At 38.3% G+C, this 23799-nt stretch overlaps 1 protein-coding gene across 15 annotated transcripts in view; it reads left to right on the top strand.

Annotated features, from left to right (window-relative positions):
• The window catches only part of TATDN1 (TatD DNase domain containing 1), a 66520-nt gene that overhangs the window by 6791 nt on the left and 35930 nt on the right, over nucleotides 1–23799 (top strand). For 6 of the 15 annotated variants that reach the window (XM_035698329.2, XM_035698432.2, XM_049092710.1 and 3 more), the window contains 5 exons: nucleotides 9740–9805; nucleotides 12111–12160; nucleotides 16788–16851; nucleotides 18625–18768; nucleotides 18867–18909. In XM_035698329.2, the coding sequence (XP_035554222.1) occupies nucleotides 9740–9805; nucleotides 12111–12160; nucleotides 16788–16851; nucleotides 18625–18768; nucleotides 18867–18909 (367 nt within the window). Of the gene's footprint in view, nucleotides 1–679; nucleotides 780–8895; nucleotides 9020–9739; nucleotides 9806–10385; nucleotides 10498–12110; nucleotides 12161–16787; nucleotides 16929–18624; nucleotides 18769–18866; nucleotides 18910–23799 lie in introns of those variants that run through there. The other 9 variants (XM_035698354.2, XM_035698400.2, XM_035698263.2 and 6 more) reach the window with 7 other exon arrangements.

Below are 23799 nucleotides of genomic sequence, written 5' to 3'. Positions count from 1 at the left end.
ATATCCTAAAGCCCAAGGCTCACCTGGGTCCAAACCCAAATACAGGTTTTCAAACTACACTGTGACTTAGGGCCTGAAGGACTGACCTGCATCTAGAATTAGGTTCTGTGAGATAGTGGTATTACCTTGAATTGGCTTGAGCCGTATCTGCCTCAGCATAAAGTGCTGAAGAATGATTTAGCATCCATTCAAGTGAGGGTTGAGACTAGGAAATGGCAAGGCTTCAGAAACTGAGCCTCCAAGCCAATCTTCAATTTGCCTATTTTAAAAATTACTATTTTATTTTTTTAAGATTTTGTTTCAGAGAGAGGATAAGTGCAAGCGGTGGGGGAGTGGGAGGTTATCAAGTCAGACATTTGGGGTGCCTGGGTGGCTCTGTTGGTTAAGCGTCTTCCTTCATCTCCAGGTCCTGGGATCAAGGCTAGAGTTGGGCTCCTTGCACAGCAGGGAGTCGGCTTCTCTCTGTCTGTCTGCCCCTCTGCCCATTCATGTGTTCTCTCTCTCTCTCTCTCTCTCTCTCTGTCTCAAATAAAATCTTAAAAAAAAAAAAAAAAAAAAAGAAAAAGAGTTGGATGCATAACTGACTGAGCCACCCAGGCACCCCTCAATTTGATTTTAAGATAAGTATCATAAAGTTTACTTACTAAATTTGCTTGCTTTTGTTTCCTTTGTTTTCTAGTAAAAGATTGCTTTGGAAAAATACTAATCTCTTCACTGCACAAAGGGGAAATGAGCAGAAGAGATGCAGACCAAGTCTGTGCTCCTAATCATCATCTGTGGTGGGTGATTGTAGACGGAGCTTTGTGAAGGATTATTCTAGGCAAAGAGCCTCTCTTTTCCTGGGTTCCCTTTCTCAGTCTGCCCCCTGCCCATCTAGTTTCCTTTCCTTAACTGAAAAAAAAAAAAAGTAGATGCTGAATTCTTGTCATCTGGGCCATTCCACTGAACCCCTATATTGTATTTATTGTATTTAATGTTTATATGTTAATAGTCCTTTCAAGGGTACTGGGTGTGAATTCATCTCCTACCCTCTATTGACATATATACTGTTGCTGAAAGATCTTTCAAGTTTTCTGCATTGTGACTTTCTTTTGCTGTTTTCAAATGCCTGGAATACTCTCCCCACTATCTCTTAGATCATCCAAACTCCCATTCATCATCTAGTCTGTCTTCATGTTGAAGCAGCCCAGCTTACTGAGGCCAGCTTGGCAGAAATCAGAGTGAGACTATACCAAGAGGAAGCTGAGAGTAAGCAGAAGTAATGTAAGGGTCAGTTGGCGGGCAAGTGCCCTCCACCATCATGAACTTGGAGATTCTCCTAATGCATATTTTTTTAAAATATTTTATTTTATTTTACTTTATTTGTATTTATTTATTTATTTTTTAAGATTTTACTTACTCATTCATGAGAGACACACACAGAGAGAGGCAGAGACACAAGCAGAGGGAGAAGCAGGCTTCATGCAAGGACCCCGACGTGGGACTCGATCGAGGTCTCCAGGATCACGCCCCAGACTGAAGGTGGTGCTAAACCACTGAGCCACAAGGGCTGCCCTCCTAATGCATATTTTAAATAAAGAAGGTGTTATTTATTGCCCATAGCCATCACAGTCTAACTTCACATCTTGTTATTCCCCTGGTTCCCTTTTACTCTACAACAGGATTTATCAAGAATGGCACTTTAGGGTTTTTGGGTGGGGGGGGCAAGATGGAGGAAGAGTGGGGGACGTTGCTACATCTGGTCCCTTGAATTTAGCTAGATAACTATCAAACCATTCTAAACACACATGAATGCAGCCTGAGATTTAAGAAAAGAATATCTGGAACTCTACAAGTAGAAAGGTGACCACTTTTTGTAAGGTAGGAGATGTGGAGAAGTGAATCTAAGGGGAGGTATAAGAAGATAAATGGCAGGGGGAGGGAACCTCTGTAAACCAGCTGCTAGAAAATGATAGAGCCCCAGAGAGCAAGATTAGAAATATGCTCCAGTAAGAGACATCCCTCCCTGAAAGGTGCTCAGCTGGTGAAAGAGGCAGAATTCTAGGTGGGACAGTGTGGTCTCAGGATCCCTGGAGTCACAGAATTCTTGGGGTGCCTGAACCAGTAGAGGTCCCAAGCAGTGGAGCAGGGAAACCGGTTAGGTCAGTGAGTCCAGGAACGGGCTCTCAGCTTGATTTGTCATAAACTGCAAGCCGGGCCCAATTGGGTAACTACTGTCTGCCTGGGGACCCTGCAGAGGACTAGAACTTGGGGACGTTCTGCCATCTCCTGGGAGGGGCAGAGGGGTGTGGGCACGAACCTGTGCCTGCTCTCAGGTACCTACAAAGTGCAGTAACACAGGACTCTGCAGCTTCTCTGGAAAGGTAGGTGTGGAGGGGTACTGTAGGGGTCTGCAGAGTTTGGCACACTCAAAAGTAAAAACTTTTTATCCCTGAGGGTTTACTGAAGAGAGGGGACTGCTAGGTTTTGGCTCTGGGGCTGGAGTCCAGGGCATGGCCACCTTTATATTCATCCTAAGGAGGCAAAGCCTTTAGGGAACAAAAGCCATAGAGGAACAGCTTACACTGAGCCTGGCTCCCTGGAAGGACGCAGCACAACTCTGTCCAGGCAGAGACACCTAAAAAGCAGTGCAGCAGGCCCCTCCTCCAGAAGACCACCTGGAAGAACAGGTGCACTGCAAGTTTACAGACCTCACAAGACTAAAATTCCAGTTCTGGGGAAAGCAGTATATAGTATGATTCATTTATCTTTCAATTTAAAATTTTCCTTTTTTTTCCCCTTTTCAACTAGTTTCTTATATCAACTCTGTTTTTAAGTCTTTTTTTTTTAACTTTCATTTTTTACATTTACATTTTATAGATATATTCTTCATTTTTGGCTTCCTTTCACTCTATTCAGTTTTATTTTTGTATATATATAAATTTTACTATCTTTAAAATTTTGGGATTTAGTGTCTTTTTAACACACAGACCAAAATACACTCTGGAACAAGTGGATCACCCACCCCTATTTTGTCCATTCTTTGACATTATATTCTCCCCCTACCCCCCTTTTTTCTTTTTTTCCTTTGCCATTTTTTTTTTTTTTCTATTTTGGTTTCTGACCTCTTCAGAGTTGTCTAATGTGCATTTTGCTTTGCTCGTGGTTGTATTTTTGATTCTGTTCACTCGTTCTTCTGTTGTTCTCTGAGCAAAATGACTAGAAGGAGGAATTCACAACAAAAGAAAAGACCAGAGGTAATACTGTCACAAATCTAATCGATAGGGATATAACTAAAATGTCAGAGATAGGATTCATTATAAAAATTATAAAGTTACTAGCTGAGCTTGAAAAAAAAAAGCATAAGAGACACTAGAGAATGTCTTAGTGCAGAAATGAGATCTAATCATCCTGACCTTAATGCTCTGAGATGCAGTCTAAACTGGATGCTCTGAAAGCTAGAGTAAATGAGGCAGAAGAGAGTATAAGTGGCATAGAAAATCAGTCGATGTAAAGGAAGGAAGCTGAGGAAAGGAGAGAAAAACAAGTAATAGCCCATGAGGAGCAGTTTCAAGAAATCAGTGATGCCATAAAATGAACCAACATCAGAATTATTGGGGTGGCTGAGGGTGAAGAGAGACAGGGCAGAAGTTATATTTGAGCAAATCATAGCTGAGAACTTCCCTAAGAAGGGGAAGGAAGCAGGCATTCATATCCAAGAGGTAAAGAGGACCCCTCCCCAAATCAATAAAAATAGATCAACACCCTGACATATAATAGTGAAGCTTGCACATATCAGAGATAAAGGGAAAAATCCTGAAAGCAGCTCAAGACAGAAGATTCCTAACCTATAGAGGTAAGAGCATTAGACTGACATCAGACTTCTGCACAGAGATTGGCACGCCAGAAAGGGCTGGCATGATATATTCAGGGTACTAATGAGAAAAACTTGCAGCCAAGAATACTTTATCCAGGAAGGCTGTCATTCAGCATAGAAGGAGAAATAAAGAGCTTCCAGGACAGAGAGAAACTGAAAGAATATATGAGCACCAAGCCAGCCCTGCAAAAAAGAAAAAAAAATACTAAGGGGGAATCCTATAACCCAAGAGAGAGCCCAAGAATAACAGATCAGAAGGAAACAGAGACAATCTACATAAACAGACTTTTGCAGTAGTATAATGGCACTAAATTCCCATCTTTTTTTTAAGTAACTTTATTTTTATTTTTTCATATTTATTTATTCATGAGAAACACAGAGAGGCAGAGACACAGGCAGAGGGAGGAGAAGCAGGCTCCATGCAAGGAGCCTGATGCGGGACTTGATCCCGGGAATCTGGGATCACGCCCTGAGCCAAAGGCAGACGTTCAACCACTGAGCTACCCAGGCATCTCCCTATCTTTCAATAGTTACTGTGAATGTGAATGGGCTAAATGCTCCAATCAAAAGACACAGGGTATCAGATTGGATAAAGCAAAACCCATCCATATGCTGTCTACAGGAAACTCCTTTTAGATCTAAAGACACCTCCAGGCTGTAAGTGAGGGAGTAATAGAACCATTTACCATGCTAATGATAGCAAAAGAAAGCTGGGGTGGCAATCCTCATATCAGACAAATTAGGTTTTAAAACAAAGACTAGTAAGATGAAGAGGGACATTACATCAAACTTAAGGGGTTTATCCAACAAAAAGATAACTATAAATATTTATGCTCCTAATTTGGGAGCAGCCAATTATATCAACCAGTTAATAAACACATTGATAATCATACATTAATCGTAGGGGACAGATCATCTAAGCAGAAGATCAACCAAGAAACTAGAGCTTTAAATGATAACACTAGACCAGATGGCTTTCACAGATATATACAGAACATTCCATCCTAAAGCAGCAGCATACACATTCTTCTCGAGTGCACATGGAACTTTCTCCAGAACATATACTTGATGACAAGTCAGGTCTCAATCAATACCAAAATATTTGGATTATTCCCTGCATATTTCCAGACCACAGTGTTTTGAAACTTGAACTCAATCACAAGAATAAATTTGGAAAGAACTCAAACACTTGGAGGTTAGAGAGCATATTAGTAATGAATGAATTGGTCAACCAGGAAATTAAGAATTTAAAAAATTCATGCAAACTAATGAAAATGAAAACACAACTGTTCAAAACTGCTAGAATACAGCAAAGGCTTTCCTAAGAAGGAAGTACATTTCCATACAAGCCTCTCAAAAAATTAGAAAAATCTCAAATACATAGGCTAACTTTAGATCTACAGGAGCTGGAAAAAAACAGCAAATAAAGCCTAAACCAAGCAGGAGAAGAGAAACCATAAAGATTAGAGCAGAAATCAATGAATTTGAAACTAGAAGAACAGGAGAACAGATCAACAAAACTAGAATCTGGTTCTTTGAAAAAATAATGTTGATAAATCCCTAGATAGACTTATCAAAAAGAAAAGAGAAAGGACTCAAAATCATGAATGAAAGAGGAGAGATAACAACCAACAACAAGGACATTTATAAACTGCCAAAACAAGCAGGAAGAAAGGGAAAACCTAAACAGATCATTAACAAGCAAGGATACTGAAGCATTAATCAAAGCCTCCCAAAAAATAAGAGTCCAGGGCCAGATGGCTTCCCAGGAGAATTCTACCAAACACTTAGAGAAAATAATAATACCTACTCTACTGAAGCTGTTTTTAAAAAATAGAAATGGAGGAAAACTTCCAGACTTATTCTGTGAACTTATTCCAGCATTACCTTCATCTCAAAACCAAAGACCCCAACAAAAGAATTACAGACCAATATCCCTGATGAACATGGGTATCAAAATACCAAGATACTAGCCAATAGGGTCCAACAATAATACATTGAAAGGATTATTCACAACCAAGTGGGATTTATTCCTGGGATGCAAGGGTGGTTCAACATTCACAAATCAATCAAGGTGATAGATCACATTAATAAAACCATATGATCCTCTTAATTGATGCAGAGAAAGCATTTGACAAAATACAACATTCTTAATTAAAACTCATCAAAGTGTAGGGATAGAGGGAACATATCTCAGTATCATAAAAGCCATCTACAAAAAGCCCACAGTGAATATTCTCAATGGGGAAAAACAGGGTTTTTCCTTTAAGATCAGGAACAAGACAAGAATGCTCATTCTCATCACTGTTGTTCAACATAGCACTAGAAGTCCTAGCCTCGGCAGTTAGACAACAACTACAAAAAAGGCATTCAAATTGGCAAAGGAGTCAAACTCCCTCTCCACAGATGACATTTACTTTATGTGGAAAATCCAAAAGGCTCCACTCCAAAATTGCTAGAACTACAGCAATTCATCAATGTGGCAGGATACAAAAATCAATGCACAGAAATCCGCTGCATTTCTGTACACTAAAATGAAACTGAAGAAAGAGAAGTTAAGGAATCAGTCCTGTTTACAAAAACTATAAAATACCTAGAAATAAACCTAACCGAAGAAGTAAAGGATCTGTACTCTAAAAGCTACAGAACACTTATGAAAGAAATTGAGGAAGACACCAGAGATGGGAAAACATTCCATGCTTATGGTTTGGGAGAATAAATATTGTGAAAATGTCTGTGCTACCCAGAGCAACTTAGGCATTCAGTGAAATCCTTATCAAAATACCAGGGAGTTTTTTCACAGAACTGGAACAAATAATCCTAAGATTTGTTTAGAACCAGAATGTTGAAAAAGAAGACCAAAGCTGGGGGCATCACAGTGCCTGAATTCAAGCTATATTAAAGCTGTGATCATCAAGACAGCATGGTATTGGCATAAAAACAGACACATAGATCAATGGAACAGAATAGAGGACCCAGAAATGGACCCTCAACTCTGTGGTCAACTTAGCTTCGACAAAGCAGTATCTTCAACAAATGGTGCTGGGTGAATTGGACAGCCACATGCAGAAGAATGAAACGGGACCATTCTCTTAACACCATATACAAAGATAAACTCACAATGGATGAAAGACCTAAATGTGAGACAGGAATCCATCAAAATCCTAGAGGAGAATAGAGGCACACCAACTGTTTGATCTTGGCCACAGCAACTTCTTACTAGACACATCTCTAAAGGCAAGGGAAACAAAAGCAACAGTGAACTATTGGGACTTCATCAAGATAAAAAGTTTCTGCACAGCAAAGGAAACAGTCAACAAAACTCCCTACAGAATGGGAGAAGATATTTGCAAATGACATATCAGATAAAGGGCTAGTATCCAAGATCTATAAAGAACTTATCAAACTCAACACCCAAAAAGCAGTCCAGTCAAGAAATGGGCAGAAGACATGAACAGACATTTCTCCAAAGAAGACATACACATGGGCAACAAGCACATGAAAAATGCTGCACATCATTTGTCATCAGGGAAATACAATCCAAACCACAATGAGATACCACTTTACACTGGTTAGAATGACTAAAATTAACAGGACAGGAAAAACAAATGTTGGTGAGGATTGTGGAGGATGGGAATGGGAGCTGATATAGCCACTCTGGAAAACAGTATGGAGGTTCCTCAAGTTTAAAACAGAGCTACTAAATAAAATAAAACAGCTACTCTACAACCTAGGAATTGCACTACTGGGTATTTACTCCAAAGATCTAAATGTAGTGATACAAAGGGTCACCTGTACCCTAATGTTCATAGCAGTGTCCACAATAGCCAAACTGGATGGAGCCAAGATGTCCTTCAACTGATGAATGGATAAAGAAGAGTGATGTATACATACAATGGAATATTACTCAGCAATCAGAAAAGATGAATACCTACCATTTACATTGATGTGGATGGAACTGGAGGGTACTATGTTGAATGAAGTAAGTCAACCAGATAGTTATATGGTTTCACTCATGTGGAATGTAAGAGATAATGCAGAGGATCATAAGGGAAGGGAGGGAAAACAGTGGGAAGAAATCAGAGAGGGAGATAAGCCATGAGAGACTCAACACTGGGAAATAGACTCTGAGGGTTGCTGAGGGAGGATGGGATAGTGGGATGGGGCATTAAGGAGGGCACGTGGTGTGATGAGCACTGGGTGTTATATACACGACTCATGAATTATTAAACACTACATCTAAAACTGATGATGTACTATATGTTGGCTAATTGAATTAAAAAAAAGAATGGCACTTGATTTTGGGGGTCAGATGATCCCTTCTTTTGGGAAGTTATCCTCTTTGTTGCCAGATGTTTAGCAGCATCCCTGTCCTCAACTCTGGATGCCACTAGCATTCCCCTCAGTTGGGCCAAGTAGAAATGCATACAGACATTGCTAAGTGTTGTGGAAGGGTGAGGTTAGAAGAAGAGGGGCTGCAGAATTGCTTTCTACTGAGGACCACTGCTCTGTAGGCTCAGTGAATTCTGTCTTCTAGATGCAGTATGTGTCCACACATGTCCATGTTGTAGAATGCCCTTTCCATTTATCAGTTTGTAAGCTTTACCTTTGTTCAAGATCTAGCTCTGCTGTGAAGCTTCTCTCATCTTTGTGAAAATGGTTTAGCCCCTTCTTTGTGCTCCCATGCATGTAATAATTATTTATAGACTTAACATATATAGAGCTCCTATTATGTGCCAACCATTATGCTAGGTTCTAGAAATATTGTAATAAAAACTTTCTTGCCTTGTGTTGCTTAGTCTAACATAACACAGTATATTTGTAGTTCCCATATCGACTATAAATTCCTGGAGGACAGGGACCTAGTGTTGGGTCTTATTCTGTATCCCCTAACTCCTTATGTCCACAGTAAGGACACAGAGTTGGTCTACATGGTATTTGGTGAATAAAAGAAATAATTTATTCTGTTCTCTGCATCTCTACTTACATCACCCCGATAGAGGTTCTCATTGTAAATATGAGCTCTTTCCTGTTTCCAGATGAGATATGCTGACTCCATTTGCCCCCTTCAGATCCTGCCTTCTACAAAGACGCCAGAATGAGATGTCCAGAAGACAAATCTACTACTCTGCCAAAAGCCATCTGTGCTTCTTGTTGTATCTGGTATTTTAAAGACAGATGTGTAACATAGCTGAGTCTAGACTTTTGTGGCCACTCCCTGCCCTACATTTCTCTCCAGCAGCCAGAACAGCCTATGGCTTTTCACAGTCACTGCTCTCTCACATCCCAGATGCACTGCTTCTGCTTCCTCTGTTTGCAGTTTCCCCTCTTCTACGGGGAAACTCTAACTTATCCTTTCTGATTCAGTTCAGGGATCCTTTGTGGAAACTTCTAGGCCATCTATCAGGCTAGGTTGGATGTCTCTCCTCTGTGTCCCACAGTGCCAGTGTCTGCTTATTATTTTTAAATTGTCTGTTAATGTGTCTGCCTTCCCAATTCTGCGTTGAGTTTCTTGAGAATAGAATTCTATCTTATTCCTGTTTGTATCCCAGGTGTCTAGCTTAGTAACTGACAAGTGGTAGGCACTTAGATTTTGTTTAAATGAATGAAAAATTTAATAACAGGAGCTTGTATTTAACATAGAAATTTAAAATAGAAGCTCTTTTAACTTTTTTTTTTAGATTTTCATGAGAGACACAGAGAGAGAGAGACAAAGACATAGGCAGAGGGAGAAGCAGGCTCCCTGCAGAGAGCCTGGTGGGGGGCTCAATCCCGGGACCCCAGAATCATGACCTGAGCCAAAGGCAGATGCTCAACCACTGAGCCACTCAGGTGCCCCTAAAATAGAAGCTCTTAATAATTATTTATTTTTGCTTTCCACAGATATCGGTATCAACTTGACAGATCCTATGTTCAGAGGAATTTATAGGGGAGTTCAGAAGCATCAAGGTAAATTTTTTTTTTTTTTTTTAAGATTTTATTTATTTGAGAGAGAGAGACAGCGGGAGTGGGGAGGAAAGGGAGAAGCAAGCCCCTTGCTGAGCAGGGATTCCTGACCTGGGGCTGGATCCCAAGACCCCAGGATCATGACCTGAGCTGAAGGCAGACACTTCACCAACTGAGCCCCCCAGGCACTCTGATAAATGTTTTCTTTTATTAAGATAGTTTCTCTGTGAAGATAAATTTTATGCCTTAAGGTGATCATGAAAAGCATGATCTACTTTATCATTGAAATATTAAAGGATTTATTGTACATCTTGTTTAAAACTATACACAAAGTGAAACATATGTAAGCTATATGGGTAAACCACAGCCATGAGCATTTATAAAGCACCTTATTATAATGACAAAGTGTTACCAAGGCTGCCTCCCCTGAGGCGGTTTATAATTTCAAATATAGAACTTTAACCAATGCATAAAAGCCAAACAACAGTTAATTGATTAGTCTCTTAAGCAGTTGAATATAATTTAAAAAATCACATGCGGTTGAACATTAGTATAATACCTTGTCTTTTGGTAACATTTTCAGCTGAATGACAAAGCAGTAATGTGATTAAGGAGCAGGTGCACTGCTGCCCTAACTTCCCTGCCTTCCCTCTTTGCATCCAACTCCTGCCAGATTCCAGATGCCTATGGGATAGGTGAGAATAGACAGTGGTTTCTTAAAGAGTGGTGGAAAGCATAGCCAAAAGCAAAATGGCTTATATTTATCCTATCAAGTTCATTCAAAAAGTGTGTTTTGTCAGCTGGAGTAAGCAGGAAATGATGGTGACAACACATTTTTGAAAGGAGAATTTCTCCAGTAAACCGGTTTATGAATATTGCCTCAGAAAATTCCTGTACTTGTTATTATATAAATGTGAACAGGAAAATTTGATTTTGTGGTCTGGGTGAAGTGGAACTACACATTTCAACAATTAAGTCAAAGCTAAGTTTACTGTGCTTCTAGGTAGATACTAAATGTAGTATCTTTACAGATAAAGATACATTAAGCTTTTAACGAAAGCTTCTCTAAATACAGGGAATGTTAGATGCTACTTGAAAAAAAGAAAGCTAAACATAAGCTTTTATAAGCCTTACCGCAAAACTTAAATTTTCTACTTCATTTACAAGTTTAGATAATGTTTTTGTTTTATGTTAAAAAATGTTAGGTACTATAGACAATTGAAAAAATTATCTTCTGATTTTCTTGCCTTTGTAGCACTTAACAGCTTTCATGCTTTGTGACTCTGTATAATTTTGTGTGCATGTATTTATGAAATAAATTTTATTGTCATCAATATCAGTATGAGTGGTTTATAGTATTTAGCAAAACTGGTTGTCTTAGTTTAAGTTCATTAAATTGACATTTTTTGTCTAAAAAATTATATAGCTACTCTAGAAGTAATTATAATTGAATTCTAACCAAATTTACTGTGATAATTAAATGTGAAATTAATAAGTAGATTTTTATTCTAGAATTGTTTGATTTTGCTATCCATTACCTTATGTCTCTGAAAGCTTAGCTTTTTATTGATCTCCCCAGAAAAGCTTGTTGTTATTTAACACGAAATTTTGGGAAAAAGCAATAAACTGTCAGAAAATAAAAATTATCCTTCCCTTTCTATGGGAATAGAAATTACAGAAATACAGCATTAACTAAAATTACAAAGATGTTTTATCATGTTTTGGAAAACATTACAGATATATTTTGAAAAGCCCTAGTAAAAATAAGAATCTTAATGATTATTTTATTTTTATTAAAAAAAAATACAATACCAACAAGTTTCAAATTTAAGGCAAGTGACTTTTTTTTTTAAGATTTTATTTATTTATTCATGAGTGACACAGAGAGAGAGAGAGAGAGGCAGAGACACAGGCTCCCTGCATGAAGCTTGACATGGGACTCTATCCTGGGACTCCAGGATCATGCCCTGGGCTGAAGGTGGCGCTAAACCGCTGAGCCACCCAGGCTGCCAGGCTTATTAAATTATAGTGAGCAAATTCACCTTTCTTTTGAACCTCCTGATTTTTGGCACTTTTCTCCTTTTTGATCAACAAAATAAAATACAATAAAATGGATAAAACTAGTCATCTAGTTTGCCTTTTTTGGGTTTCTTTTTTTAAGGTTACTGCTGATTATTATTAGGTAAGTACTTATCAAACAGAATTGATTTGGTAAATATAATTGTTTCTCTGTATTTTTCTTTCAAGAAGGGCTAAGTAAGTGAAATTTTTTTACCAGGTTTTCTTAATGTGGATTTGCTTTTCACAGATGATTTACAAGATGTAATAGAGAGGGCTGTCCAGATTGGAGTTAAAAAGGTAACATTTTGTTTTCATTAAATGTTTTTCAAATAATTAAATTTGGTTAAGAGACTGTAGAATAGAAGAGAAAGAGCTAATGCCACACGTGGCATTTGTGCATTGTCAACAAGTAATATTAGCAAGTAAATGAAATATATCAAAATTTAAGTGACACAGACCTCATGCTTGGATAGTTCTTTCATGTGAGTAGAAATGTAAATGTCAGAGTCTCCGAAAAAAATTTTTAAAGCCTATCTGAATTACCAGGCTTCTCAAGATGCAACTCTTTTTTTTTTTTTCCACTTTTCAATTAAGGGTTTATTTTTTTTTTTTATAATACATTTATTTTTTATTGGTGTTCAATTTACCAACATACAGAGTAACACCCAGTGCTCATCCCGTCAAGTGCCCCCCTCAGTGCCCATCACCCATTCACCCCCACCCCCCCGCCCTCCTCCCCTTCCATCACCCCTAGTTCGTTTCCCAGAGTTAGGAGTCTTTATGTTCTGTCTCCCTTTCTGATATTTCCACACATTTCTTCTCCCTTCCCTTATATTCCCCTCCACTATTATTTATATTCCCCAAATGAATGAGAACATACAATGTTTGTCCTTCTCCGATTGACTCACTTCACTCAGCATAATACCCTCCAGTTCCATCCACGTTGAAGCAAATGGTGGGTATTTGTCATCTCTAATGGCTGAGTAATATTCCATTGTATACATAAACCACATCTTCTTTATCCATTCATCTTTTGATGGACACCGAGGCTCCTTCCACAGTTTGGCTATTGTGGACATTGCTGCTATAAACATCGGGGTGCAGGTGTCCCGGCATTTCATTGTATCTGAATCTTTGGGGTAAATCCCCAACAGTGCAATTGCTGGGTCGTAGGGCAGGTCTATTTTTAACTCTTTAGGAACCTCCACACAGTTTTCCAGAGTGGCTGCACCAGTTCACATTCCCACCAACAGTGTAAGAGGGTTCCCTTTTCTCCGCATCCTCTCCAACATTTGTGGCTTCCTGCCTTGTTAATTTTCCCCATTCTCACTGGTGTGAGGTGGTATCTCATTGTGGTTTTGATTTGTATTTCCCTGATGGCAAGTGAAGCAGAGCATTTTCTCATGTGCATGTTGGCCATATCTATGTCTTCCTCTGTGAGATTTCTCTTCATGTCTTTTGCCCATTTCATGACTGGATTGTTTGTCTCTATGCTGTTGAGTTTAATAAGTTCTTTATAGATCTTGGAAACTAGCCCTTTATCTGATATGTCATTTGCAAATATCTTCTCCCATTCTGTAGGTTGTCTTTTAGTTTTGTTGACTGTATCCTTTGCTGTGCAAAAGCTTCTTATCTTGATGAAGTCCCAATAGTTCATTTCTGCTTTTGTTTCTTTTGCCTTCGTGGATGTATCTTGCAAGAAGTTACTGTGGCCGAGTTCAAAAAGGGTGTAGCCTGTGTTCTCCTCTAGGATTTTGATGGAATCTTGTCTCACATTTAGATCTTTCATCCATTTTGAGTTTATCTTTGTGTATGGTGCAAGGGAGTGGTCTAGTTTCATTCTTCTGCATGTGGATGTCCAATTTTCCCAGCACCATTTATTGAAGAGACTGTCTTTCTTCCAATGGATAGTCTTTCCTCCTTTATCGAATATTAGTTGACCATAAAGTTCAGGGTCCACTTCTGGGTTCTCTATTCTGTTCCACTGATCTATGTGTCTGTTTTTGTGCCAGTACCACACTGTCTTGATGACCACAGCTTTGTAGTACAACCTGAAATCTGGCATTGTGATGCCCCCAGCTATGGTTTTCTTTTTTAAAATTCCCCTGGCTATTCGGGATCTTTTCTGATTCCACACAAATGTTAAAATAATTTGTTCTAACTCTCTGAAGAAAGTCCATGGTATTTTGATAGGGATTGCATTAAACGTGTAAATTGCCCTGGGTAACATTGACATTTTCACAATATTAATTCTGCTAATCCATGAGCATGGAATATTTTTCCATCTCTTTGTGTCTTCCTCAATTTCTTTTAGAAGTGTTCTATAGTTTTTAGGGTATAGATCCTTTACCTCTTTGGTTAGGTTTATTCCTAGGTATCTCATGCTTTTGGGTGCAATTGTAAATGGGATTGACTCCTTAATTTCTCTTTCTTCAGTCTCATTGTTAGTGTATAGAAATGCCATTGATTTCTGGGCATTGATTTTGTATCCTGCCATGCTACCAAATTGCTGTATGAGTTCTAGCAATCTTGGGGTGGAGGCTTTTTGGTTTTCAAGATGCAACTCTTAATAAATTTTATAACATAATTTATCATTTGTTAGAATTCAGTGGTTATCAGAAAGACGTGTATCTGTCACCAAGTTTAGCTTTTATAGTATGGATACACCTTTTCAAATAACTTCAAAGACACTTTAATTTTTATAGTACTTATTTGATTATCAGGGAAATTCCACTTTTTAAAGAGTTCTAAGCAAATGAGTATTAACTGTGTCAAATTATTTGATGAGATACTTTTTAATTAGTATTTAAAAAATATCAGGCGAACCCACATATGTACACTGGAGGTTAGGACAGTGTGGCGTCAGGATATGTAGTTGCGGCTTCTCAGTTGAATAACTTCAGATGTAACAGACTAATGACCCTGCTGGCTTCCGAATTCTGTAGTCCCAGCTCTGAAATGTAGAGTCACTGTTCACAAGTAATAAGAATGGATAAAAGTGACAGCATTCATTGCTGATTATCCAGTTATTCTCTGCATGGTAAATCACTTTATAAAATGCTTTTCTGCAAACTCTGAAACACCAAGCTCCTAAATTTTCACGTGTCAGCCATGAGTAATTTAATCCTGACATTGGAAACATACACACTCGGATGTAAGAATGGCAGAAACAGAATTTACTTGGATGTGGTTCCAAATCAGAATCTAATGTAGTGCCTTGCAGCTACAATGTAGTGATTAAAAGCACAGCTATGGTATCACACAGCTGGGTTCCAGCCCCAGCTTCCTTCTCCAGAGCTTTGTAACATGGGTGCTTATCTCTCTAGGCATCAGTATTCGCATCTGTAATTTGAGAATAATAATGCCTAATTAAGGGGAATTGTGAGAGTTAAATAAAGCTGGAGAGCAAAGCACTTGGTATTGTACCTGCATAGATACTCGCTACTCTATTAGGTTGATGGTGGAAGCCACCATCCTTCTAATATCACCATTGTGACCTGGGAGAGGAAATTACGTCCTCTAGTCTTGTCCTTACTTTTTCACCTATTTGAGAAAGTCATAGATAAAATAAAAGATAGACATGAATAGCAACTATTTTACAGAATTGAAATACTAGACATGGGCACCTGGTCTTATATTAAAGAATTAGGTAGTGTTAGTAAACAGTCAAGTTCTCCCAGTATTTTTGTTAACATCTTATACCCTGTGTTTCATAAGGAGTTGAGGATTTAATTATGGCTGTGCGTTCCCTGAATAGATACTCAGTGCCTATTATATATGAAGTTTAGGTTGCTATATGAAAACATCTGCTCATCATTTGCACTTCCTCCTGTGTTGTGTACGTTTTCTCTTTAGGTGTGGACCTAGAAGGAATTCTTCATTTTAGCTTGAAGTGAGATGCTTAAAAAAATCAGTGTGTTTTATAAGTCACTTCTTTAGAAGGTTGTATACTTCAGCAGGACTGCCTCAGTAGCCACCACCCACACATTGCTCTTTGGTGATATTTTCCTTTTCATACATTGTTTCTGACTGCCGGTGGACCCTGAGGGCTGCCTCTTTAGAAGTGTGCTTTTGTGCCAGGAGCCATCCATGTCCTTACAAAGAATTCAATATACGTTAATCCAGTGATTGTCAAACTTTTGGTCTCAGAACCCATTCACATTCTTCAGTATTCTTGAGGATCCCACAGAGCTTTTGTGCGTGTGTTTTATCTGTTAGTATTAGAAATTAAAACTGATAAGAATGTAAAATATCTATTAACAGTAAGACATTATATAACATAAGTAGCATATTTTTATGAAAAATAAGTATCTACCAAACCAAAAAAATGCAGTGACGTGATTGGAATTGTTTTATCTTTTTTTTAAATATCTCTTGAATGTCTGGCTCTTAATAGAGACTGCTGAACTTGGAGATCTGTTTTTGCAGTCAGTGTCTTGTGCTGTTACACATCATGTAGCCTCTGATATATCTCATTGCACACTTGTGGCCAAGTGAGAGAGAAAAAGGCAAATAGCGTCTTAGTATTATTACGAAAATAGTTTTGACTTCACATTCCCCTGGGGGTTCTGGGACCGCACTTGGAGAACTGTTGAATTAATAAACACTACTGAATCCTTAGATGAATAGAATTCTAAATTCAGAAGTCTTTAGTTATTCAGTCTTTCAATGTGATCTAACAGGAAAAACACACCTGTGAATACATTTTAATAGGAAGGAGTGACAAAATCTGCATGGTATGTATGCTTGTATGTTTGGAGAGACCACTCTACATAGGAGGTGACCTTTCAGCGAGATTTTAAAGGAAGGGTAAGTGTGACAGAGAGAGAAAAGCATTCTGGAAAAAAGCATTAGGAAGGCATTTTTGATAAGTTGTTGTTGATACTCTATTCAAGTGGGCTTATTTTATTTCTTTCTATTTCAGTTTATGATTACAGGTGGAAATCTGCAGGACAGTAAAGAGGCACTGCATTTGGCACAAACAAATGGTATCCTCATATTACTTTTACCTCCCAAAAATATGAATTAAGTTATTTTGGAGAAATCTTTCTAAGACCTGCCTCAGGTACAATACAATGGATTGTGATGGTAGAAACAATAGAAAAATAGACTGATTGCAATGGGACAGTGTTAAGAGGAAAGAATTCAAAGTGCTACTTGGTGTATCAGATGTTTGATTAAACCTTCTCTCTCACTGTACTTAAGGATTATTTTAAGATTTCAGTTAACGAGAATTAAGTTCACCGTGGTTTAGCCTCACATATCCCTGATGTAGGGTTTTTTTTTTTTTTTTTTTTGTATGTTGTAATGTATTTAAGATGTGTGTTGCCTAAAAAAAAAAAAAAAAAAGATGTGAGTTGCTTTTCTTTTGCACATTTTAAATTTAAACTGAAGGATCATTTATTAAATATTTATCATGCAAACCATTGTTGTAAGGCCCTAGGAATGCAAGTAATAATATATAATACTCATTTTATGTTCATACATCTTGCACTTATTTAAAATCTATAAAGTTTTGGAATTGGTTCCTAAGGGAATCCTAGTTAAAGAAAACATCTCCTTTATCTGGCATTCATTTTACCTAATTCTTTTTGGTTCTGCTTTTTGGCAAGCATGCTTCTTGTGCTAGATGTTGAAGAGTTAGGCCTTCTGTGTTACTTTTCAAATTACTGGTTTACTTATTAAAAGTTATTTTTTATGGAAAGCTTTCAAAAATGCATACTTCTCTTCAGCATCCACTGACATTTTTCCTTAGTGATTAAGATAAAAGTAGTCATCTTCTCAGATGCCTTTGGGGGTATAAAAATATTGTCTTCCATATTTTTTACCCCCAAAGAGATATGCTTTTTTTCTTTAATGAGAGGAGGAGATTTTTTTTTTAAGATTTTATTTATTTATTCATGAGACACAGAGAGAGAAAGAGAGAGTCAGACACAGGCAGAGGGAGAAGCAGGCTCCATGCAGGGAACCCGACGTGGGACTCGATCCCGGGTCTCCAGGATCAGGCCCTGGGCTGAAGGCGGCGCTAAACCGCTGAGCCACCCAGGCTGCCCAAGAGATATGCTTTTAAAAGTTCTTGAATCTCCCTTGTCAGCCCTCATCACTCATCTTCCTGTACCTGCGTCCTCACTGCTTTAAAACCTCTCCCTCCATGTGTGTAAACATCTGTTGAAAAGGCTGAGGATGGTCCCCACCTCTCTCATGGGTTCAGGTGCAAGCCACTTCGAAGCCCTTTTTGACTTCACATTTGTGTTCCATACAATTACAGCTATCAAATAATTGCATGTCTCTAAATAAGTGAACTTTATTTTTTATTAGAAAAACAAATCCCCCTTCCATCTCTTTGAGTCACCCTTTTTAAGGGGAAGAAAAAAATATATATATAATTACCATATTGAATAGATGAAACAAGACAGTGATGTGAATAGTAAATATAAAAGATATAATTAAGTTACGACATTTCATTCTCCTAAGAGAATTCTCCATTCTACAAGACTCAATAAATACCAAGCTTTGGAAAGAGTTGAATTAATTCCTTTTACAAATATGTTAAGGCAATTTTCATATTCCTGTTCTGCTTTGTTAAGATATTCCAAAAATTATTATATGATTAAGCTTATGTAGTTCTTGTAGTTCAGGTAGTTTATGACTATTGTTAAAAAGTAACCAGTTGAAATTATTTGATGTTCTATCATTTTTGTATATTAAATATAATATGGAAAATATTTCGAAAATAATCCTAAGACATTATTTTGTGCTAGATATGTTTTTCAGTACAGTTGGATGTCATCCTACCAGATGTGATGAATTTGAAAAGAATGACCCTGATCATTACTTAATGGAATTGTTAAACCTTGCTGAAAACAATAAGGGGAAAGTTGTAGCAATAGGAGAGTGTGGACTGGGTAAGTGCCAACCTACTCTGTTAAGAGTGACTTTGAAAGTGATTTGTTCTGTACTAAAGATAATGAGTACTTATTGGTTCTTTTTTTATCTTTTAAAGATTTTGACCGACTACAGTTCTGTCCCAGAGATACTCAGCTCAAGTAAGGAAATTTATTGACTTCAGAAATTATCGCAAAATCTTGAGTAGATTTTTTTTAATAGCTTTTATCCGTTCAGAATGTAGTTGGATTAAGCATCAGGATTTTTTATTTTTTCCTTTGTATATCAGAAGTTAAGTGAAACAAATTCCATGCATACTGGAATTGCATGTATGGAATTCATAAGAGATGGAAACATCCTTCCTAATTGATTAATCATATAATTTAATTTTAATAGTAGAAATAAGGGATGAGTTTTACATGATGGAGACTTTTGTTCTTTGCCTAATGAATGTATTCATGCATGAACCATTCCAATGAAATGATTTAAATTCACTCATGGGGGCATGATTTAAGAGCAAGGAGTATTAAAGAGAGATTACAGGATCAATCACCAAAGCAGGAAGAACCTGTTTTACTCTTGCTGGGCAATGGATATTGTCAACTAAGAATGTGGGGTCTTTTCATAGGAGTCATGCGGAGAGTGGTGGCTTCCCAGAAAACCCCAAAGTTCATAAGCCTTGTAGACTTCCAAAACTCACTGTCTATACCTTTTAGTTGGAGCTCCTGTCAGCATACCAGTGGGTAGTGTTACAGGCCAAAAAGGAAAATTAGGTCATAGACTTAATTTAAGACATGAGCATTTTGTTGCATTTCAAAAACAACGTATTAATTATCCAGGAGATAAAACATTAGAATAAATCCTCTTGGAGCTGTTTGGTGACATATGTTAGAATAAATCCTCTTGGAGCTGTTTAGTGACATGATGCTGTGTTTTTCAGGGACATTCGCATGATTACTAGCAGGTAACCTCCCTTGAATATCATTATAGATCAGCTGACTTACCTTAAAAGTTCACATACTCATATTTAAATATAAAAATAGGGATGCCTAGGTGGCTCACCAGTTGAGCATCTGCCTTTGGCTCAGGGCATGATCCTGGATTCCCAGGATCAAGTCCCACGTCGGGCTCCCTGTGTGGAGCCTGCTTCTCCCTCTGCTTGTGTGTCTGCCTCTCTCACTCTCTATGTCTCTCATGAATAAATAAATAAAATAAAAAAAAATAGTTGACTGTTTATGTTTCTTAGGTTAAGCCCACATATCTTAATTCCTCCATCTTAGAGTCTGTTTTTGGCCAAGATGAACCTCTTGAAGCAAACAGGACTGTGTAGGGTGCGACAATCAACGACAGTGGCAGAGTCCCTCAAGATTCCCTGCCCGCCCACAGACTTTTATCCAGATAGATGCATTTAAACTGATTCTAAAATGCAACCTAAATATCTTAAACTCATTTTTTTTTTTTGTATTTAATGTAAACATTGATAATTCTGTTTTACTGCTCTGAGGATATTTCCACCATCACCTTTAGATCAGAACGTAAGGGACGCCTGGGTGGCTCAGTGGTTGAACGTCTGCCTTTGGCTCAGATCATGACTCTGGGGTGTTGGGATTGAGTCCTGCATTGGGCTCCCCACAAGGAGCCTGCTTCTCCTACTGCCTATGTCTTTGACTCTTTCTGTGTGTCTCTCATGAATAAAGAAATAAAATCTTAAAGAAAAAGAAGATCAGAACTTAAAACAATATGTATAGCAGGATATAGTTTGCTTGAACACAGATGCCAACTGCCCAGGTATTGATCTGTACTAGAGAGTTTAAACTCCATTCAGTAAATGATTATCAAGTGTCTCCTTAGTGTGATACAAAGAATAGGCTTGGTTCTGATGAGAGGACATAAAGAATTAAAATGGGTTGAAATGCTAACAAAAAGGCATATGACAACAGGAGGGAAGGACTTTCTGGGGGAGTTAGGAAAGACTTTGTTAATAAGGTGAAGGGGGTGTGAGCTAGGCCTCTTCCAGAGTAGATAAAGTTAAGGACAAACTAAAGTATGGTATAAATTTTAAAAAGATGGGTGGCTCAACTTGAGATTTTTAAGTTAAAACATCAAACAAAACATCAAATGATTTAGTAAAAAGCACACTAGTAGAATCCCATTTGGATTGTTGTTACGGAAGCAAATACCCCTTTGCTCCCTCTTTCCCCTAGCATGTGCTCAGAGCATGCAGCTCCTTTCCCACACACACACACAGTGCGTAGTACTTGTTGGAGCCTTTCTCATGTTGTCCTAGAAGTACAGCTATGTTACGCCTTCCCATCCCACAGCAGACTAGTGTCTGAGGTCTGCAGAGGCACATACCCAGTCTCACTCATGTTGTAGTGCCCGTAGCACCATGCACAGTACTCTCAGCACATGGTGGGTACTCCATAAATGTTCACTGAGTTTTAATTTTTTATTTAAAGGTTTTATTTATTTACTCTAGAAATAGATGGAGAGCGAGCAAGAGTGTGAGAGACAGAGCCAAGCAGGGGGAGGAGCAGAGAGACAAGGAAGGCAGACCCTGTGCTGAGCACAGAGCCCCACATGGGGCTAGATCCCATGACCCTGAGATCATGACCTGACCCCAAAACAGAGTCAGACACTTAACCAACTGAGCCACCCAGGCACCTCGTTCACTGAGTTTTTAATAAGGAGAAGAGGTGTTTTTGATTCCTGGAGAGCAGCATGGATAAAAACCCTATAATTCAGCTTTTGCTGTTGGATCTTTTCTTGGAAGAATTTAGATTTTAAGCTGTTGTTTTATACCATCTGGGACAATTAACCAGTGTATGACTTGTTTTTGTTTTTTAAGTAAAAATGCAGTCAGGAAAAAGATGTATGAGAAGAGAAAAATAGACAGTGGTGTGATGGATTAGTAGGCAAGACAGATCTAATGTGCAGTAGACACGGGCTAGAAATACTGTCTGAGACGTAACGGTAAGTAAAGTGGTACATAAGTGTGCAGGGTGGTTCTCTTTGGAATCAACAGCTTTGGGTTTGAATCATAACTGCCATTTGGTGGCTGTATGTCTCTTTGTAGACCTCAATTTCTTCATCGTTGAAATGGGGATAATACTGCCTTTCTTAACATTTGGTATGTAAACCCCATAGTAACATGCTTGGCACAAGTAAGTGCTCAATACACTGTGGTTGTGGTGTTATTCTTAGAAATATTTTCATTCTAAAGAAAATACAGGATATACTTTTTCTTTGGGGCTTTTGAAAAGTATTTTTTTAAAGAGCAAAAAACCGAAAAGCATGAACACAAGGGAAAAGACTGATTTTGTTGTGGATAAACATACCCTGTGTTTTCAGTTTCTTTGCCTGATGCTACATTCCCTTTTCTTGTTGCAAGTTTAGAACTCAGTTCACTTCCAAGTGGGAGGAATTTGCTGTGGAATTTTTCTTGGGGCTTTAAAATGTTAATACTGTGCAGGTCTCTGTTTTTGAAAAAGAAATCCAACATCAGACAAGATTTCAAACTAATCATTTGGGGATTTAGGGAACCTCAGAGATGAGAGATTGAGGCCATCCCTGTCCTCAGCCAGCCTAGAGGTGGGCTCGTTGCCAGTTAAGCTGCAAGCTGCGCTGCTGGAACATTGCGGGCGTTTTGGAGTTGCCTGGATCCGAATTCCTAACAGTGACTCTGAAGCTGACCTTTTCAAGCCCTTAGTTATTGTTGACCCTAAAATGTAAGAAGCAGTAATATAGTCAGAAGCAAATTGCAGCTTCACTAAAAGGAGAAATCTAACTCAAGCAAACGGTGCTTTTCATATGCAAACTAAGATAAAACACAAAAGCAGAGAAGTCTCTGGATAGGTGCCAGTTCCTACCCTGTGACTTAGGCTGTTTCTAGTTACCATGATGGGGTTTTTTTCCTTAAAGGCAATAGGTACTTAATGTCAAGTACCAGTTTTCCTCGATTTATGTCCTTAGGAATAATTGGCCTCAAGACACCTAGCTAGCTTGAGTGCATGGACCTTTCTTTTCTCATATGCAAAATTCTGGAGGCACATTGCTTGAAACATCTGTTATTTTCATAATTTGTACTTTTGCCTGCTATGAGGGGTAGGCTTATTCCCAAGGTGATCATTAGATTCTATAAATCTGTGGCTCGGTTGTGTGGCTTTGTACATAGAATTTTGTGTGTGAAAGAAATGATTCCAGTAGAGTGGGAAGCATGAAGCAGAGTGTGTGTGTGGTGTGTAGCCAGAAGTCAGATACATGGTAAAGTTTACGTAATGACTGGAGCACACTTAATTGCTGACATTTGAATTACTTTAGAGATTATGGAAATAGTGACTTTTCTTTCATGATTTCATTTGTTTCCTACGCTGTGAAAACTAAAATTATTTTTCCTTATTCTAGCCTAGCAGACTGTGAAAAGGTGATTTAAAAGCCTAAATATTGGATAATAAAGACAAAGACCACCAACATTATGAAAACTATTTAAGAAGTACACTTCTGTTTTTAATTTTAAATATTTTATTCATTTCAGAGAGCACAAGTTGGGGTGCAGAGAGAGAGAGAGAGAAGTAGACTCCCCACTGGGCCTGGAACCCAGTGGTCGGGCTCCATGTGAGGCTTCATCACAGGACCCAGAGATCATGACCCAAGCCAAAGGCAGATGCTTAACCTTATCTGAGCCACTCAGACGCCTCTGTTTCTAATTTTAAACTTTAGCATTTTCAAGAGTACAAAAGGAAAGGGTACTCCAGGAAAATGATTGTCCTGTACTTCAAGGAGACAAGACAGAGGAATATATAGCAAAAGAATTTAAACACAGGGGATCCCCTGGGTGGCTCAGCGGTTTAGCGCCTGCCTTCAGCCCAGGGCTTGATCCTGGAGTCCCGGGATCGAGTCCCACATCAGGTCCCTGCATGGAGCCTGCTTTTCCATCTGCCTGTGTCTCTGCCTCTCTCTCTCTCTCTCATGAATAAATACATAAAATCTTAAAAAAAAAAAAAAAGAATTTAAACACAAAGTGTTCCCTAAAACTAAGGTGCCTAGAAGAG

The sequence above is a fragment of the Canis lupus genome, chromosome 13 (genome assembly GCF_003254725.2).
Source record: "Canis lupus dingo isolate Sandy chromosome 13, ASM325472v2, whole genome shotgun sequence".
Lineage (NCBI taxonomy): Eukaryota > Metazoa > Chordata > Mammalia > Carnivora > Canidae > Canis > Canis lupus.
Note: the sequence above shows the minus strand (reverse complement) of the source record. Positions and strands in the feature narration are given on the sequence as shown.